This window comes from Carlito syrichta, unplaced genomic scaffold, assembly GCF_000164805.1.
Source record: "Carlito syrichta isolate Samal-C Ts95f unplaced genomic scaffold, Tarsius_syrichta-2.0.1 Scaffold316264, whole genome shotgun sequence".
Classification (NCBI taxonomy): Eukaryota; Metazoa; Chordata; class Mammalia; order Primates; family Tarsiidae; genus Carlito; species Carlito syrichta.
This window is the reverse complement of record NW_007260360.1, coordinates 216,615-237,131: the sequence shown is the minus strand read 5'-3', so window position 1 is coordinate 237,131 and position 20,517 is coordinate 216,615. Positions and strand designations below refer to the sequence as shown.

General features: G+C 34.4%; 1 protein-coding gene across 2 annotated transcripts in view; it reads right to left on the bottom strand.

The window, feature by feature from the left end:
- PDE10A (phosphodiesterase 10A) overlaps positions 1-20,517 on the bottom strand; it is a 261,276-nt gene that overhangs the window by 80,154 nt on the left and 160,605 nt on the right. For both annotated transcript variants that reach the window (XM_021706971.1, XM_008074000.2), the window contains exons 6-10: positions 18,224-18,364; positions 15,976-16,131; positions 14,564-14,614; positions 13,214-13,272; positions 11,612-11,663 (exon numbers count right to left, since the gene is read on the bottom strand). In XM_021706971.1, coding sequence (XP_021562646.1) covers positions 11,612-11,663; positions 13,214-13,272; positions 14,564-14,614; positions 15,976-16,131; positions 18,224-18,364 — 459 coding nt within the window. The remainder of the gene's footprint in view (positions 1-11,611; positions 11,664-13,213; positions 13,273-14,563; positions 14,615-15,975; positions 16,132-18,223; positions 18,365-20,517) is intronic.

The following is a 20,517-nucleotide window of genomic DNA, read 5'->3' as shown; positions in this document are numbered from 1 at the left end:
TGGATTGGGTCTATAGTTATGTCATAATACTGTATTGACCTATACTGAGAATTCTGGCGATTTCAACTACAAAGATCATAGCCACAAAATTACTCTTCAGAAAAAAAGAATTCTCAGAGAAAACAGCCATCATGAAGTCTATGCAAGAGGAACCATGCGGCCAGAGGAAGATATAAAATCTTGTGCAAAACTAACAGGTTGAATAAAAATAAATCTGAGTAAGTCAGGTACCCATCTTTATCCTTCTACCACATGTTTGTGCTCACTGCTACTACAGAACTGTGTTCATTCACTCAACAAATACCAGCTGTGCCTACTAGGCAGGAACTAACTATACAGAGTATTACGAATATCAGAACTTTTGGGTTATTTCTCACCTCCATCAGCCTGTGAGTTATATGACGGCAGAAACGGTTTCTTTTTCCCTATAATATTCCACATGCCTAGAACAAGGTTTAGGGTAGGGGTCAGCCAACTATATAGTCCATGGGCCAAACCCAGCCCACTGCCTATTGCCTGTTTCTGTAAATAAAATTTTATTGGAACATAGTCATGTTCATTCATTTCTGTATTATTTATGGCTACTACAACAGTAGAGTTGAATAGTTGCAAGAGACTATGGCCCACGAAGCATAAAACTTCACTATAACCCCAAATTTTCAATAAATATTGGAGGAAGGATGAATGGCACAAAGGTAGAGAAAGAGCGACAGGACTGGGGTTGGTGACAAAATGCAGAGGCCTCACTATCGATTTCACAAACTCTGAGATTTTTGCATTATTAAGTAATAAGGATGATCTTGCATTACTCAAGGTTAAATTATAGTCAATGAAATTTGTATCTGTAGTTCTAGGATAATGTTAATTGCTTAATAACTATTTTGGCATATTGTTAAATTGCTTGGTATATTGTTAAATTGTTAAAATCTGGATGAAATGACAACTTTCTAGAAAGTGAAATGAGCCTGAAAGGGTTGAAAAATATGAGTCAAACCAGAATCACAAAGACAATTCAAAAATTGTCAAAAAGTATCCCATAAAGGGCAGCAGGCCCGAATGACTTTAAATAAGAAGTATTTTAAAAATTTCAACAAGTAAATTCTCATTCAATTTAAACTGTTCTCAATTCAGAAAGAGTAAAACTTTCTAGTTATTTTTACAATTCCTGCTATGTCACTGATAGTGAAATTGACAAACTTTAAAAAGAAAATCATAGGCCGGGCTCGGTGGCTCAGCCTATAATCCCGCGCCTTGGGAAGATGAGGTGAGTGGATTGCCTGAGCCCGCGGGTTTGAGACCCGCCTGGGCAACTGGGTGAGACCTCATCTCTACAATAAATCAAAAAATTAGCTGGGCATGGTAGCGCGCCCCCGTAATTCCGGTTACTTGTAAGGCTGAGGCGGAAGGACCACCGGAGCCCAGCAGGTAGAGGCTGCGATGGCCAGGAGTGGCCACTGCACTCCAGTCTAGGCAACAGAGTGAGACTCCAACTCAAAAAAAAAGAAAAGAAAATCATAGACCAATTTACCTTAATAAAAACAGAAAAATACAAATAAAAATATTACCAAATCAAATTTAGCAATAAGTAAACAGATATTACAATATTAAAATATACTTTATTCAGAACTGCTCAGTATAATCAGGTCTACTACTGTAAGTCATAATAGCAATAAGACAAATAAGAAAAATCTGTATGATTATCCTCACGGTTGCCAAAAAGCATGTGACACAATTCAGCAATCATTCATGATAAAAACTTTGATAAAATTAAATTATATAAAACCTAATAATATTTTCCTCAAAACAACAGTTCATATCATACCAAATGGTAAAACGTCAGAATCATTTCATTAACATTAAGACATTAAAATTAAGAACAAGATAAGATATGGTATCATAATTATCAACATGCAATTAGGCAAGAAAAAAGCTAGTGATATACATATTTAAAGGAATAAAAGTTTTCATTGTTTGAATATAGTGTTGTTGCATTGTTGAAAGATAAAGAAAATCAACTGAAGAACAATTACAGGGAGTAATAAAGCTTCTATTTTAAGATGAATGACTCTAAAAATATGTTTACATTTTCACTCTTCCCAAATATTAAGCTTTCACTTTGAAAAGACCCTTAAATGCTGAAAAGGTGTTAAAAATACTAAGACATATTTTGGTCATATATATGAACTCCAAGCATCACAAGGTCATAATAAAAGCAACCCCTACTCCACTACACACACACACACACACACACACACACACACAGAGGTTTACTTATAAGTGGAAGACAATTCTTCATATCAACAATAAGTTTAAAATTCAGTGAACCTATGTCTTCAAATTTTTGAGGAAAACTTACTTTAAACCTAAATTTCCTTACCAAGTCAAACTAGCATTCAAGCATAAAGACAAAATAAAAATATTTCATAAGTGTACTGCTACTCAGAAATGTTGTGTATTCAAACTAGTTTGGAAAAGGAAATGTGATCAAACAAAAACAAATAAATAAATAAAATTTTAAAAGCACAAGAAGATCTGGGGTCTATGATAAGTGACAAGCAAATAAATTACTAAAATTATGATAACCATAACACTTCTTAGTAAATAATATCTAAGAAATTATAGATATAATGTACAAAAGTTAATTTTTAAAACATACCTAAAATATTTTTAAAATATGTACCCCAAATTATGCTAGGGTAGTAGATAAGAAGAAAGCAAATGTGCTATTTTTTTATCTTGTTGGTGAAGTAAGTGATATAAGCACTGATAATTTATTGATCTTGATATAAAACTATTTTAAACATAAGATTAGCGCTGGAAGGGCCAATGTTGCTGTCATCATCACGTGGGAAAGACTGAGAATAAGAACTACAAAGAAGTAAGCTGAACAGAGAAACAGAGAAAGCCAGATGTCTAAAAATACAATTTGAGCCTCCATGTCTGGTTTTTCAGAAACCAGAGCTAGCAAACCCCCTTTTATTTTCTCAAACAAATTTGAGCTAAGTAGCTGATGTTTTCAGGTAAGAAACAGAATATAAAGTACTTACAAATTTATAAAAATTGATTTGAAATTTAATTCATTCTCAACCGGTAGCTGAACCACCTTACCACAGAGCAGCTGAAAACAAGTGCAGGCACCTTTGTTTCAGTGAGCAGTTGGAGATGGGTTGCTCTTGGCACTTAGGCTAAAGAAGCTGAACATCTGCAAAGCTCAGGACAATCCTGTGGAAGGATGAACTGTTCTGCCTGAAATGTCAATAGCTACCCTTTTGAGAAACACTGAACTAGATGAACGGATCACCTAGGAATTTAAATATTACCCAAATTTGTTCATCTCAAAATAAGAACTCTTTTTTATATTACCAAAAAAGCCTTTTTAAAGAAAAAGGAACTAACTTCCTTCTTTCCCCTCTTGTTTTCTCTAGCCCAGGGTTTTCTTTTCAGAACACAAATCTGATTTTGCACCTCTAGTTTAAAAGACTTAAAGTGAAAACTCCCTCAAAGGCCTGGATGACTCAGCCCTACCAGAGGCCTTTCCACACAGGCACATACTGTTCCTCCCTTCTCTAAAGTACATCCTTCTTTGCTCTTGCCCTGTGTAACTTCCACACACCCCTCAGACCTAGGTCACAGCATCAGGAAAGGCTGCCACAGCCTCCCCAACTAGGTCAAATCTCCTTTTCATGACGTTTCCAGAGCACTGTGTTCTGCTCCTTCATAGCCCTGAGTATGACAACTTTGCACTTATGTTGATAACTGATTTATGACTGTATCTCCACTAGACTGCAAACTCAATGACAACAAAGACTGTGAAGGTTTTTGCTCAAGATTGTATAACTCCAGCAACTATCTATTTTTTTTTTTTTTTTTTTTGAGTTGGAGTCTCACTCTGTCGCCCAGACTGGAGTGCAGTGGCCGCTCCCGGCCACCGCAGCCTCACCTACTGGGCTCCAGCGATCCTTCCACCTCAGCCTTCCAAGTAGCTGGAACTACAGGCGCAGGCTACCACGCCCAGCTAATTTTTGATTTATTGTAGAGATGAGGTCTCACCAAGTTGCCCAGGCGGGTCTCGAACCCGCGGGCTCAGGCAATCCACTCACCTCAGCCTCCCAAAGGTGTGGGATTACAGGCTGAGCCTACAGAAACATAACAGATTCCCAAGAAATAGTATAGCAGAAAGAGATGAATGAAAACCTGATGGGATCAAAACAACAGAAGAAATTGAAAAGGGAATCAGAGACCAATCCCCTAATAAGACCTAATGGTTTTACAGCTGATTTATATCTAATATTTAATAAACAAATAACTCATATATTATTTAAACCACTTTTGTACATAGAAAATAATGGAACATTTCTCAATTCATTTTATATGTGTAGAATAACCCAATTCACCAAGGACAGAAAAAAAAGAAAAATAATAAGCAATCTTACTTGGGAATATGTATAATAAAATTGAAAATAAATATTAACAACAAATCCAAGAGTAAAAAAAAAAAAAAAAAAAAACTACCATTAAAAGACCTTTATACCACGAATGTAAGTATGGTTCAATGTTGAATAATAAATTAATATAATTTCTTATTCCAATCATTTTATAATGGCTTACAAAAATTTGATAATAATGAAACAAAAACCTGGTTCTTTGAAAGGATAAACAATTGATGGACCCCTAGCTAGACTGGCCAAGAAAAAGAGAAAAAAAAACAAACAAATAAACACAATCAGAAATGCAAAAGATCAAGTCACAACTGATCCCTGAGAAATTCAAAAGATTATCAGAGGCTACTATGTTCACTTGTATGGAAACAAACTTGAAAACCTAAAGGAAATAGTGGAATTCCTGACATCACACAACTTCCCAAGGTTTAAACAAGAAGAAATCAAGACCCTAAATAGTCCAATAACAATCCAGGAAATTGACTATGTCATAAGAAAACTACCTACAAAAAAAAAAATTTTAAAAAACCCTGGACCAGATGGCTTTCCAACAGAATTCTACAAAACATAAAAGAAGAACCTGACACTAATCCTATTGAAAGTATTCAGACAATTGAGAAAGATTATGAAGCTCACATCACACTGATACCCAAACCAGGCAAACATCCAACAAAGAGAACTACAGGTCAATATCCTTGATGAACATAGATGATAAAATTCTCAACAAGATCCTAGCAAACCAGATCTAACAATACTTCTCAAAAATCATCCACCATGATCAAGTAGGCTTCATTCCAGAACTCACAAGACCATAAACGCAATTAAATACATCAACAGATGTAAAAACAAAAACCACATGATTATATCATTAGGTGTGGAAAAAGTTTTTGATAAAATCCAGCACCCCTTCTTGATAAAAACCCTCAAACATCTAGGCATAGATGGAACATACCTCAAAATAGTAAGAACCATCTATGAGAAACCCACAGCCCCATTACTGCTAAACAAACAGAAATTGGAACTATTTCCCCTGAAAACTGGAAAAAAGACAAGGATGCCCACTCTCACCCCTCCTTTTCCAAATAGTTTTGGAAGTCCTAGCTAGAGGAATCAGACAAGAGAAGGAGATGAGTGGTATCCAAATAGGAAAAGAGGAAGTCAAGGTCTCCCTCTTTACAGATGACATGATCCTATACCTTGAAAACCCAAGATAATTTGTTAAAAACCTCCTTGCACTGATAAAGGACTTTGGCAACGTCTCGGGGAATAAAATAAATGTGCAAAAGACAGTCATATTTCTATATACCAACAATAAACAAACAAATCCCCCCAAAAAGCACAATCCCATTCACAATAGCCACACACACAAAAAAAGAAAAGAAATAACTTGGCATTGTCCTAACCTGAGACGCGAAAGACCTTTACAACAAAAACTACAAAACAAATGGAAAATATTCCATGCTCATGGACTGGAAGAATCAACATTGTTAAGATGTCCATCCTACCCAAGGCAATCTACAGATTTAACACAATACCCATTAAATTGCCAGCAGCATTCTTCTCAGACCTGGAATCGACAACAGGAATTCACATGGAAACACAAACGATCACGAACAGCCAAAACAATCCTTTGAAAAAAACAAAGCAGGAGGTATCACACTCCCAGACTTTAAACTTTATTATAAAGCTATAATAATCAAAACAGCCTGGTATTGGTACAAGAACAGGCATACAGATCAATAGAATAGGATACAGATTCCAGAAGCAAATCCTGAATTTCTCAACCAACTCATCTTTGGCAAAGTCTCCACCACAAACCACTGGGGAAAGGAGAACCTATTCAGTAAGTGCTCCTGGGAAAACTGACTGGCCACATGCAAAAGATTAAAACAAGACCCCTACCTATCACCATACACAAAAATCAACTCTAAATAGATCAAAGACCTAAATGTAAAACCTCAAACTATTAGATTCTTAGAAAATGCAGGAGACACCCTTATGGAAATTGGAACTTGGCAACCAGTTTCTGATCAAAACCCCAAGTGCCCATCCCATAAGAGATAAGATAGACAAGTGGGACCTCAACAAACTGGCAAGCATCTGTAAAGCCAAAGAAGCCATCAAGAGAGCAGGAAGACAGCCTACAGACTGGGGAAAAATATTTGCCAACTGTAGGTCTGACAAAGGCCTAACATTTAGGATCTACAAGGAACTCAAACACGCTGAAAAGAAAAGAAAGAAACAACCCCATTGCAAAGTGGGCAAAAGATATGAATAGATACTTCTCAAAAGAAGACATATGAGCAGTCAACAGATACGTGAAAAAAAATGCTCAGCCTCACTAGTCATCAAAGAAATGCTGAGATACGACACTGAGATACCACCTAACTCCAGTCAGGATGGTCAACTTAAAAAACAACAGATGCTGGGAGGATGCAGTGAAAAGGGAACACTTTTACGCAGTTGGTGGGAGTGTAAACTAATGCAACTTCTGTGGAAAAAAGTTTGGTGATTCCTAAAAGATCGAAAAATTAACTTTTCATATGATTCTGCTATCCCCCTACTGGGAATATACCTGGAGGAACTCAAATCACTCTATGGAAAAGCTACCTGCACATATATGTTTATTGCAGCATTGTTCACAAAAGCAAAAACATGGAGCCAACTGTGCTGCTCATCGAAAGAGTACTAGATTTTTTAAAAAGTGGTATATATACACGATAGAATATTACACAGCCTTAAAGGAGGACAAAATTATGAACTTCACAGCAACCTGGATGGACTCAGAATTTATAATACTGAGTGACCTATCACAGAAACAAAGAACTGAGTATTACATGTTCTCACTTATAAGCAGACCTTGGACAATTACCATAATTCTATAAGAAAAAGGATTGGCAGTAGTGGGAATCTGCTGGGGGTGAGGAAGCGGTGAAGTGGTGGGATTGGCAGTAGCAGGAAACTGCCAGGGGAGAAGCGATTGCACCTCATCAACAAAGGTACCTGGATAATGAACAGTTGTATACCTAACCCTGAATTGTATCCCACATCATTAAAATTAATAATAATTATGATGATAATTTGATAATATTCAACAATTAGATGCTAACTTATAGAAAATTAGAAATAGAAGGAAAAGTGTTAAGTTGATAAAGTATACCTGCTAGAGACCTACAACAAAAGTATGCCCATTAAGGAAAATATATCCATTTTTTGACATATGTTTCTTCTATCAACAGTGTTCAATAGGTCCTAGTCAATACAGTAAGAAAAGATATAAGTACAGTAAAAAATGAAAAAGTAGAACACTAGAACCACTACCATTATTATATGTATCATAGATCATTCTCTAACTTGAAAATACAAGATTATAAACAAGAAAAATAAGTTAACAAATATGGGGAATCATAATCAGTATATTCAGTCAAGAGAGATTTTTAAAAATTGAAAATAAGAGAATGTTTTAGATGGAAAGGCTCCATATGCTGAAGATATTGATTTAAGTTTTCTATAAATGTAAGGCAATTTTAATATAAATTATACACTATGATGAAGTGAAATTCATCACAAGAATGCAAGATTGGTTTAACATCCAGCAACTAATTGATACACAACATAAACAAAATTAAAAGTAAAAACCATATGATCATCTCAATTGATGCATAAAAAGTTTGACAAAATCCAACACCCTTTCATGATAAAACACTCAAAAGTCTGGAAACAGAAAAGATTTTCCTCAACCTGATAAAGGACATCTATGAAAAACCCACAGATAACAGCATACTTAATAATGTAAGACTGAATGTTTCTCCCTAAGATCAGGAACAAGACAAGAATATCCACACTTGCCGCCACTTTTCAGTATTGTTCTGTAGGTTCTAGAAAGGAAAATTGTGCAAGTAAAGAACTAAAACATATCCAGATTAGAAAGGAGGAAGTACAACTATCTGTAAGTGTAGATGACATGGTCCTGTATACAAAAAAACCTCAAGTGATCCACTAAGAAACTATTGGAACTAATAAATGAGCTCATCAACATTGCAGAATACATGATCAATGTACAAAACCAATGTTGTTTGTATACATTTTCAATGAAAAATCAGAAAATAAAATTTAAAAAACAATTCCATTTATAATAACATTCAAAATAAAATACTTAGGAATAAATTGATCAAAATAAGAGCAACATTTATTCTTGTAAAAACACAAAACACTGTTGAAAAAATTAAGAAGACATAAGTAAATGAAAAAACTCCATGTTCATGTAGTGAAACACTTAATTGCATTCCAATTGTTAAGGTGACAATACTCCAAATTGACATATAAATTCAACAAAATATCTATCAAAATCCCATCTCACTTCTTAGTTGAAATTAACAAGATAATTCTAAAATGTATATGGAATTGCAAGGGACCCAAAAAAGCTAAAACAATCTTGGAAAAGAAGAACAAAGTTGAAAGACACACACTTCCTAATTCCAAAACTTACTATAAGACCACAGCAATCAAGAAAGTGTAGCACTGGCATATGAGGGGCATATAAATGAATGAAACAGAATTGAAAGACCAGAAATAAAACCACATGTTTATGCTCAACTGATTTGCTAAGAAAATGTGATAGCTACATTGAAAAGAATGAAGTTGGACCTTTATCTCATATTCCATAAAAAAATTAACTCAGCACAGATCAAAGACCTAAATGTAAAAGCTAAAACCACACAACTCTTAGAAGAAAATATTCGGGTAACTTGTCATGATTTCTAATTTGGTAAAGGACTATTAGATATGAAACCAACAACATTAGTTGCAAAAGAAAATATAAACTGGATTTCATCCCAATTAAAACTTTTTGAACTTCCAAAGATACTATCAAGAAATTGAAAAAAATGAGAGAAAATATTGGCAAATCACTTTTTATTTTTGCAAATCACTTGTAATATAAGAATTAAATCTAGGATATATAATTATATTGATTAACAACTCAATAATAAAAAGACAAAGAATTTCAGTTAAAAAGCAGTCAATGGATCTGCATAGACATCTCTCCTAAGAAAACACACAAATGGCCAATAAGCAGATGAAAAGGATGATCAACATCATTAGCACTAAGAAGTGTGAATCAAAATCACACTGAGATAGCAGTTTATACCTGCTGCCATGGTGATAATTTAAAAAGTCAGATAATAAGAAGTGTTAGGGACAATGTGGAGGAATCAGAGCCTTTGTGCACAGTTGTTGAGGATGACACATGGCACGAGTGCCATGGAGACAGTTTGGCAGTTCCTCAAAGTGAAACACAGAATTACTAGATGGCTCAGCAGTCCCACTCCCAAGTAGATACTCAAAACAATGAGAAACAGACATTCAAACAAAAAAACTGTATAGGAATGTTCACAGCAGCACCATTCACAATAACCAAAACAAAAAAAACAACACAGAGGTCTATCAACTGGTGAATGCATTTTTTAAAAATGTGGTATGTATATTCATAAAATGAAATATTATTTGGTCATAAAATGGAATAAAGTACTGAAAAATGCGAAAATATAAATAAATTTCTAAAACATTATGATAGGTAAAAGAAGTCAGACACAAAAGGTCACATATTCCTTGATTCTTTTTATATGAAGTGTCTAGAACTGGTAAACTCATAGGAAAGAAAGTAAATTAATGGTTGCTTTAGACTGGGAGGTCATAGGGGAATGAGGATAGAAGGAGGTGAGAAACTGAGGAGACAATAGCTAAAAAGGTATGGAACTTCTTTATAAGGTAATAGAAATGTTCTAACATTGACTGGTGATAGTTGTACATATCTATGAATATACTAAAAACACGGAATTGAACAATTTAAATGGATGTACAATATATAATTACATCTCAATAAAACTATCTGAAAAAAGATAAAAAATAAAAGGACTAATCAGTAAGTGCTTCTTGTACCCCTAATAAAAGTTCAATGTCAGTCCACATTATATCTTTATATTTTTATATTCTTAAAACTAGTCATGGTAAAGGCCAGGCTCGGTGGCTCAGCCTATAATCCCAGCACTTTGGAAGGCCAAGGCGAATGAATAGCCCAAGCCTGCAGGTTCAAGATCAGCCCGGACAACTTGGTGAGACCTCGTTTCTACAAAAAATAAAAAAAATTAGCTGGGTGCGGTAGCACATGCCTATAGTTCCGGCTTCTTGGAAGGCTGAGGCGGAATGATCGCCTGAGCCCAGTAGGTCGATGCTGGGGTGACCATGAGTGTGCCACTGCACTCCAGCCTGAGACTCCAATCTCCCCCCCAAGAAAGTCATTGTTTTTCAAATTCCTTAAATGTTGTCATAACCAGAGAAAAGTTATTTAATACACAATCAAGTATTCTATTTTTGTCTAGATAAAACCATCAAAATAACTAATCTGAAGTTGCTGAAGTTAATAACTCCTAATATTACTCTCTAATTACCCCAGTGAACTTTGTCTCTACCAGTCGATGTACATACCACACTCTACACTTGTCTGTTATGTTAGAGAAAATATCTATCAGTGTCCACCATAAAACCTGTAGATGAACGAACCCCTTAATATAGCAAATACCTTATATTTTGATGCAGACCAGAAAAATAAGAAGAAAGAACATCTGCAAAGCACACAATGGGGCCCAAATGGTTCCAAGAAAGTCATGGGGTATGCATATACATATAGCACTGTAAGTACCAGAAGTCACATCTTTAGTGGCATCTCACTAGAGACCCAAGGCATAAGGGAAATACAACTATAACTCTACTTTATATGGTCTTCAGGTCAAAATGCCTATTAGACCTCCAGAAGGAGGAATAATTAAAACTAAAACTATGCAGAATGAGCTTTAAGATCAGGAAGAGCTAGTAATATAGCCTATATGTAAATGGTGTTTTGAAGGATATAAAAAAGAAACTACTGTAAATGTCATTTCAAAGTACAGCTTTCTATTAAATAAAAACTCTGAGAAAATCTTTGAAATAAATTCAAACCTCCTCCCCCAAAGTTAACAAACATGATAAACAGACCACGATGAATTCCTAAGCATCACTTTTTCATAATATTCAAAAAAGTTTGTGTGACTAATAAATTTAAATGTTACACCATATATTAGGACCATGAGCCTAAGGGTTCAATAAAATCATTTTCAGAACAAAAAGCAACGTACCATTATGTGTTCAAGTAGAGAATCTATTGCGACTATGTTATCAAAATATGTTCTGCAAAAAAGAAACATAAATCCTGTAAGTAGTCTTATTTAGGTCACAGTAGATATTAAACTTTGAATACAAAAAAATAAAAAATAAACTTTGAATACAATTACTAGTTTTATGTACACTTAAGTAAAAAACATAAAGTCTATATTGTTTGATCTTTGTCCTTTGGTAAAAGCTATCAATAATGCAATATTATTTTAGAGAGAAAAATAAAATGTATCATTGATATTACTAAAGGATTCTAATTCCAATGGATGCATTCAGTAAATTATCTCACTGGTTTGTTATATTTGACTAAAGAATGCAGAAATGAAAGTGGATCTGCCACATTTAACATGCATTAATAACTTTGATCTGGAATTAAAATATTTAAATTTGCTAAATTTCATCAATATGGGTTAAAGTGTAAATTATTGAAAAATTGAAGAAAGTTAATATTTCATTAAACTATATTGAGAAAGTAATGCAACTCATTTGAGAAGTATCAGAAAACAAGTAATGATAAGAATCTAGCGACTTTATATAATTAAAATATATATTCATTATTATAAATGGTAAATAAATGTTTTAGAGGTACATGATACATACATGTAATATAGAGAAAAGATGAAGAAATACTCTTAATGTAGACTCTACTGGCTAGGTAATGCTTTATATAGTGGGCTCAGGTAACTAAAGGGCTTTTTCAGGCCCATACTTCTCTAATTTAATATTGTGAAAAATAAACATAACATGGCCTAGAAACTGAAAATGAATTATTAATGAGGATTACAATACTCGATGGGTAAATTATTAAGTGCTGCCACAATGCCACTAGAAAGATAATGCACATCACAGCTATTGCCGGAGTACAGTTAGATTATCTCTTTAGTAAACCTGTAAGAAGACATGACCCTAAAGTTACCACATCCTGGGGCAATTTTAGATTTCAATGAGTAATCTGATGGATCAGATATATAGACCATCTCCCTTGTAGCAAGTAAAATCAATATAAATTTGGAATTTAATAAAAATCTGTAATTCTTCCACTGCCATCCCAAGGGAGTTTTTCTAGGTCAGGCTTCAGTGAAATGGAACATTTTCTAAATAATGATAATTGAGATACTATGCTTGGGAAATGTAAAATAATAATATTTATAATACCATTTAATGTACTGACATTGTTAGAAAATACCAAAGAGGACTATTTGGAAAAAAATAAACTAGAATATTTTATTTTCTACTGCTGCCAGTATTCTCCTGCAAAGCTAGAGATCCTTAGTATCTTTAACATGTGCTAAGAGAGTTTACTTCAAAAATATACATCAAATTGAAATTTAAGATAATCACATACATAAATGCAATCCTTCAATTACAGAGTGAGCGCAAATGAGGGTTCAACTCTATAGTCCAAAATATGATTAACAATTCCTCCCAGTCTACTTGAATTGCTAGTTAAGATCAATGCTTAGCTATCAACTGTAATAGACAGTAGGCTATCACTGTCTGGGCCTACACTTACCCTAAACCATTAGTCCATAAGAGATACAACACCCCTAGAAATGAACACTTACTTTGACACGTCGAGTAGAAAGTCATTCAATTCTGTCTGTTTGGCAAGACCTCTGCATACCTGCCATATAAAATAATGGCTATATTTATAAGAGATGTCTGATAATTTAAGAATAAAACTTCCAGTATACTTCTTATGCTATTTATTGATAAAGATCTAACAAAATCACTTGGTTTATAATGTAATAATATCAATAACAGTGACACATTAAATACAGAGGGTGCCAAAAAGATATATACACATTTTAAGAAAGAAAAACATGTATTGAAATTGTAATCCTCTATATACCAATAACAAAAGATGAATACATGTCACATTTGGCTTCTGCAGTTACAAGAGATGCTCACAGTGGTTACCATCAGCATCCAGACACTTCTGATTACAACGTACTAAAAGTAACACACAGATAACATCCCTTAAAATGTATACACATTTTTGGCATGGTATTTAATGCACTAAATATTGCTGTAAGCACTTTATACTTACTATCTCATTGAACCATACCAAAACATTGTAAGTTTGAAAGTCACATTTTATAACTGAGGTATAGTGAGGCTAAGAACCTTACTCAGGTTCCAAACATGACAAGTGATAGAGCCAGCATTCAGGTCTATGCCATCCACCCCAGTTTCTCTTTAGAACTTCTTTACAATATACATTAAAAAATTATAGTTGGGCACATATTTCGCCTACACTTGATGATTCAAGAAGTTCTTGCTACTCATACTATTATCCCACAACTCTGTTTTTCTTGTTAACATGCAGCTCCCCTTCAACCAGTTTGCTGAAATGGAATTAGAAAAATAAAACCATCACCAAAAAATGAGAAGATACAAAGCAGTACTATATTACTACCATGTTCCTGCTTAAAGTCTAATTACTAAGAATACTCCAAGTAGTTTTTGATTTTTAAATTAGCTCATATCTTCAAGATAACCAGAATCCTAAAGATAGCAGTAAAGTTTAGAGGTAAATTTAATCTAGATAATGGAAAAATAAAAATATCAATGCAACTCACATTAGGAGATTGTTCCTAGGTTTTCAGTGAAAAACACATACCAGGACATATATTTATTGCATAGATTATATATGTGTGCATAAACACACACACACACACACACATACACACATACACACACACACACACACACACACACCCCATATCACAAGATACTTAAGACAGGGAGTAAGTAAATACACATAAGTGATTAAATAAATGAAAATGTTTAGAAATAACAAAATATTCTAGTATCCACAAGTAAAGCATTAGGTGACTTATTAACTTCTGCTCTAGTCCCCAATGCAGCATTCCATGTGACTCTTCTCCTGTAAAAGCATCCCAAAGACTCACCTGCACCTGATGTATTGCTACTGAAGCCCAGGCAAGGTTTGCTGTTGCAACCTAAAGCAAAAAAATAAATAAACAGATAAAAAATACAAATGCATACATATGAAACAAGTTTCTATTAGTCATACGTAGGCATTCTAACAAAGAACTCTAGCATAAATGTATATGAAGAATTTTCTGAGTTTTTTTTTTACTATTTTGAGAAACATACAGCTCCAAGTATTTACAAGGTTTCTCTTCTACATTACATTTAGTTGAGTTTAATGCTCTCTTGTTCATCTTAATTTTGTATAAAAAGAAAGATAAACTGCTTGCTAAGAGAGCTGCAACTATTATTTCAACTTAAAATCATTATTTTTCAGTTTAACAATACTATTAAAAAGACCTCTAGTGACCACTTTACAATAATGAACTTTCTAAAAAGTGAAAATCTTGTCTATCTACTAGCCGGTGAATATCTCAAATTACTATCCATTCTACTCCTTTAATTTACTCATTGAACAAGTATTTACTGGGTGCCTGTTAAGTACCAGGCACTATTCTAGGTGCAGGATACATCACAGCGAACAACAAGAAAAATGGAACAGCTTCAGTGTACTGCTAGGAGAGAAAGACAAGAAAGACAGTAAGTGCAGTGTGTAGACTTTAGATGGTGACCGACACTACAGAGAGGAAGAGGCAGTAAGGGCAAGGAAGACTGGCCAGAAGACAGGCAGATGTATGCAACTGCTCAGGAAGGCCTCCTAGAGAGGCAGCTCTTGAGGAAAGTCCTGAAGGAGGTAGCTGTGAGGGGGCAAGGCAAGGGCACCCCAAGCAGAGGAAAGAACACACAGAAAGGTCCAAGCCATAGCCTACCAGTCTGCCCAAGGGTCCAGTGTGGCTGGAGGGAGGGAGGGACGCAGGAGTAGGAAGACACAAGTCCACTCAGACAAGTGGACAGAGCTTAGGCCACTGCAGGGACTGGGTTCACACTGAGTGTGATACATACAGCATTTTAACATGTGATTTTAGTATCAATAAGGCAACTCCAGTTCAGCAAATAGAGACTGGAACTCATTGTTTTCCAAATATATTTGACACTAGAACCTTTTTTCAGGACACAATCTAGGAAGAAGACATTTTTTAAGAAGACATAAAGACAGCCAGAATGTGAAAACTCTCCAAAGTCAGAGAGAATGACATACATTTCATTGCTGTTTTGGATTCTTATTTTTTTAAAAAACTATATTTCTAATGTTTGCAATCTAAACAAAAACAAAACCACACTTTGAAATCATTAGTACTGTTAGCAAAACACTGCTAAGAAAACTGTGGTTTTAAATATTCATCCATGTATTCACTTAGCAATATTAATGAGCACCTTCACTGAGCTAGGTCCAACTAAAAAGTCTAACAGGCCATGTTTTAGATCTCACCTCCTGATGACTGAGACAGAAGGCTTCTTTGCCCCAGTGCCGATACAGCTCAAGAATGCCAATCAAATCACCAATGGCAGTGACAATGGGTAAGCAAAGAACAGACTGGATACGAGTCCCTGATTCCAGCCCAGTACCTCTGGGAAAGCGTTCATCCTAAAAAATAAAAGGAGAAAAGATATATATTCAGTGAAATAATCATTAAGTTATGATTCTTATTTCTGTCAGAGATTGTCATGATACTTGTAATCAATAAAAAGCACTACTTCTCAAAGGAAAACCAAATTCTGGCAGTCACCATAAATCTTGTTTAAGAATTAATAAAACGCTTACTTTTAGCAACATGGAACTTATACATCAATACTGCTTTAACGTATTTGTTTATCCTTGTATGGTGTAAATCTAATGAATGAATGATGCATGTTAATTTCATATAATAATTAATGCTGACATTCATTTATTACCTTCTGTGTTCCAGAACTGTCCTAGGGTCTTTATGGGTATAATGTCACAGTGAAAATTATTCCAAATGTAAACACCATATGAAGAAATTATATATGAACATTATTCTCTTTTAATTTTAAGGTTAGACTAACATAAAAGTATATGTTAATAACAGCAATTCTTACTGAATCTCAAAGTCACATGTATTTAAATCATCTAATTATTATCATTTATTATCATAAGAAATGAAATTGGTTCTTTGACTTTAATAATTTTCTAGCTTAGCAAAATCATTCAAAGGAAGTGTAGGAAAATAGAATTAATATCAAGCACCATTTCTATTTATTGAATATCTGCTGTAGGAAGCTATCAGGCATGAATTAGAATTTTTCATAAATCAAGAATGGTATAAATATATACTTGTAATTTACAGATCTTTTGAAAGCTTGCATACACAATAGAACATTTTCCAACAAGAACTTATATAGCACATGCTTTTAACGCCTGCTCTGTTTTGCTTGTTTCCTTCCTTCCTCCCTCCTCCCTATTAGTTATCCAATTTATTCAAGGTCATAAAGATAATTGATGGAAAAAAACAAAATTAAAACCCAGGTTTCATGACTACAATTTAGCTCTTTTTCAACAGAAATATTTATACTTATATACTCGTTTGTCCTCATAACTTTTAAGGTCTATGTGCCATGTAGTGACATTTCATTAAAATGACATGTGCTGTGGAAGACTGGACTGAGGGCTCCACATTGCTTTGACTCGATATCCACATCCTTTGTTCCCTGTGATGCAGAGTCTGGGCCTGCCCAGGTGATTTGCTCTGGCTAATGGTGGGAGTGTAGTACATTTGATGTGAGTGGAGGCTTGAAAACTCACTTGTTTCCTGCTTCTTCTCTTGGACTCCTGCTCCCATCACAGGAACATGCCAGGCTAGACGTACAGAAGAGGGTGAGAGACCCGTGAAGAGCTGAGGCCGTAAGAGACCAGCTAGCACTTAACTGATGGCCAGCTGACCTCAGACTCTTGAGCAAGTACAACTGACTGCAGCCCAGATCGGCAGAATGGCCCAGTCCTTAGACTCTTAAGAACTAACAATACATGGCTGTGGTATGACACACTAAAATTTTAGATAGTTTTCATACGGCAATAGCATCCTAGCAGAATATGAAACACAAAACAGTAATCATTTAATTTACTGGGCTGGGTGTGGTCACCCATGCCTGTAATCCTAGCATTTTGGAAGGCCGAGGAAGGAGAATTGCTTGAGTCCAGAAGTTCAAGACCAGCCTGGGCAACATGCAATACGTCATCTCCACAAAAAATCAAAACATTAGCTGGGTGTGGTTGTGAGTACCTGTAGTCTCAGCTACTTGGGAGACTGAGGCAGGAGGATTGCCTCAGCCCAGGAGGTTGAGGCTGTGGTGAGCCATGATCTCATCATGATCTGAGCCATGATCAGCCCACTGCACTCCAGCCTGGGTGACAGAGAACCAGACTCAAAAAAAAAAAAAAAAAAAAAATGTACTAAATTAAGTACATACAGTGTTACTGTGTTTAGTCATACTGGCATGTGCTGAAATAAGAACTACTCTAATGTGGCTTTTAGTGGGTATACAGATTTTCTGAGTACAAAAAATGACATACAGATTGATATTACATTTATGGATCTGTTTCTTCCTTTAATGTCTTTATGTTTTACGAACTGCTTAAATCAGAATATCAAAATAGCATGCCACTTTCCCAAATAAATACATTAGATTAAAAGTGTCATAAATAGTCAAAAGTCATTTACCCCAAGGATGTCTTTTACTAGCAATGTTTTTCTGGACTTGGCCACATAAGCAGAGACAGTAGTGCCCTGAGTGATGGGGCCTGCAGGGATGAGTCGAGGTTTTCCTTCCTTTATTCCAGGAGGTGTGAACACACACAGACTCTAGGAAGAAGAAAAGAATGTCTTATAGGCTTCCCTGCACATTTGCACAGCACAAACAGACATCTGGATTTTACTTAATAGGCACAATAAATCTGTGAGTCAATTAGAAGAAGAAACACAAAGTGAGAAAAAGTGCTTTTCAATGATCAAACCAGAATATCTGAGGTGAAACTGTCTTTCTTACTTCCAATTCACATAAAATATAGATAAGAAGTAAAACTTAAATTCATGTCCATCTACAGGAAAAATATTAAAATAACCCCGTTTTGACACATAGACAATAATAAAATGTGAAAAAAACGTATCCTGTCATCATTGGGCTCCAGATTCTCCCAGACATAAACAAACACTGGGCCCTAAATCCCTGTAGACTTGACATGCTATCTGAAGATACAATTGGCAGTTGTAAGTTAAGTGATTTGGTTTCGTTTTCATTTTCATTAAAAATATTTCCTTCTCAGAGCATTATTTGTCTTTTGAAGACTCATTCATATTGCTTAAACTGAACTTAGATTCAGAATACTCTAGATGAATATTTGTGCTCCTCTGTCCAAATATCTTGGCAAATCTGGGTGATCTTTCCTTTTCAAATGACTGGGTGGGAGTGTAACACTCTGAAACTATTTTAAAATAAATCTGTATTTAAAAATATGATCCATTATATTTATTAAATTCAATCATACTTTTAAATTACTCTCTACTAAGTAAAAAAAGTTACTCAAAACAAATAATTTAGAGATTGACCCAATATTTTGACATAATTATATCATGATTATCACACAATTTGAAAAACATTAAGGTTCAGGTAAATTTTCCACAGATTTCACTTTATTTTTATCTTAATTTGAATTGTATAACAAAGAATAAAGTCCTTTTGAAGTAGTATTAGACAATTCTCTTAAACTAAATATGTTCCTATTAATATTTGCTATTACTAAAGTACTTTTGAGGATGAGAAAGATGTATGTATTAAATTCTAACATAAATGTTTTCAAGCTTTGTAAAATCCAAGAACTGTTTCTTTAAATGTAACAATTAAAAGAGAATGAACTCCATAAACTTGAGCTCCTTGGCTCAACATGGAGAAGGAAAAAGGAAAGCAAAGCTTTGGCTTATTCTTGGATGCTTTAAATAAACTACAATTATAAAATATTATAAGCTAAGTTCAAAATACTTATAGTTCCAAATATATTTACCTAGTTAGGATTGTGCTTAAGTATTATTTTCTATTAAGCACAACACATGTGAAAAATATATTTTAAGTGATTCTTTGGAAAAGAATTAAGTTTATTATGATTAAATACAAGGTATACACTTATAGATAATAAATCACATACATATAAGATGATAACAGTTTCATCTTACTTATTTTTAAAAAGGCTAGAAATCAGTGTGATGGTTTTTAAAGTTACTATAATTCTATTACACACCAATATAGACAGAGCATAGAAGTAACACAATCATTAGATTTAGTGTCTGTCACTGTCCAAACAGAATTCAGCAGGTCACCCTTTCTTAAGACCGAAAGAAGAATAGAAAATGGATTCAAGAACAAGAAGAAGAGATGACTGCAAGAAAAAGTTAAGGGATATGGCATATGTAGCCCAAAGAAAAATTATAATTGACAATGATTTTCTCAAATTATAAGAAAGTAAATCATAAGAACACCGAGCAACTGTTTCTTTCTCTACCAAAGACAAAACTGAACTGACTGGCTGAGAAGAACATCGTAAAGAACATCCCAAAACAATAATAAAAAGACATCTCTGGAGCAAGCTTCCATTAGTAGCTTTGGATTTTTCTTTTGCCATAGTTGTTGGCTGCATTTGTTTGTTTCTTTGAAGATATGCAACGCACATCTTGTTTAGATGACTTAGCCAGAGGCCCTTCAAGGCTGAATTTAATTAACCTTCAAATTATACTTAGCTTCACGTTATACTCATTACTCAATCATGATAGAGTATCTGCTTCATTCCTATATTATTCATAGGATGATCATTTATTTAATATTATAAAAATTTTATTCTATATGATATACAAGAAACAGATAGATACTGCACCCAGGGCAGATGGAAAGCTATTCCATTTACTAGACTTGCTGAAAATAATTAGAAGAAGAACCACAAGGTGAGAAAAAGTGCTTTTCAATGATC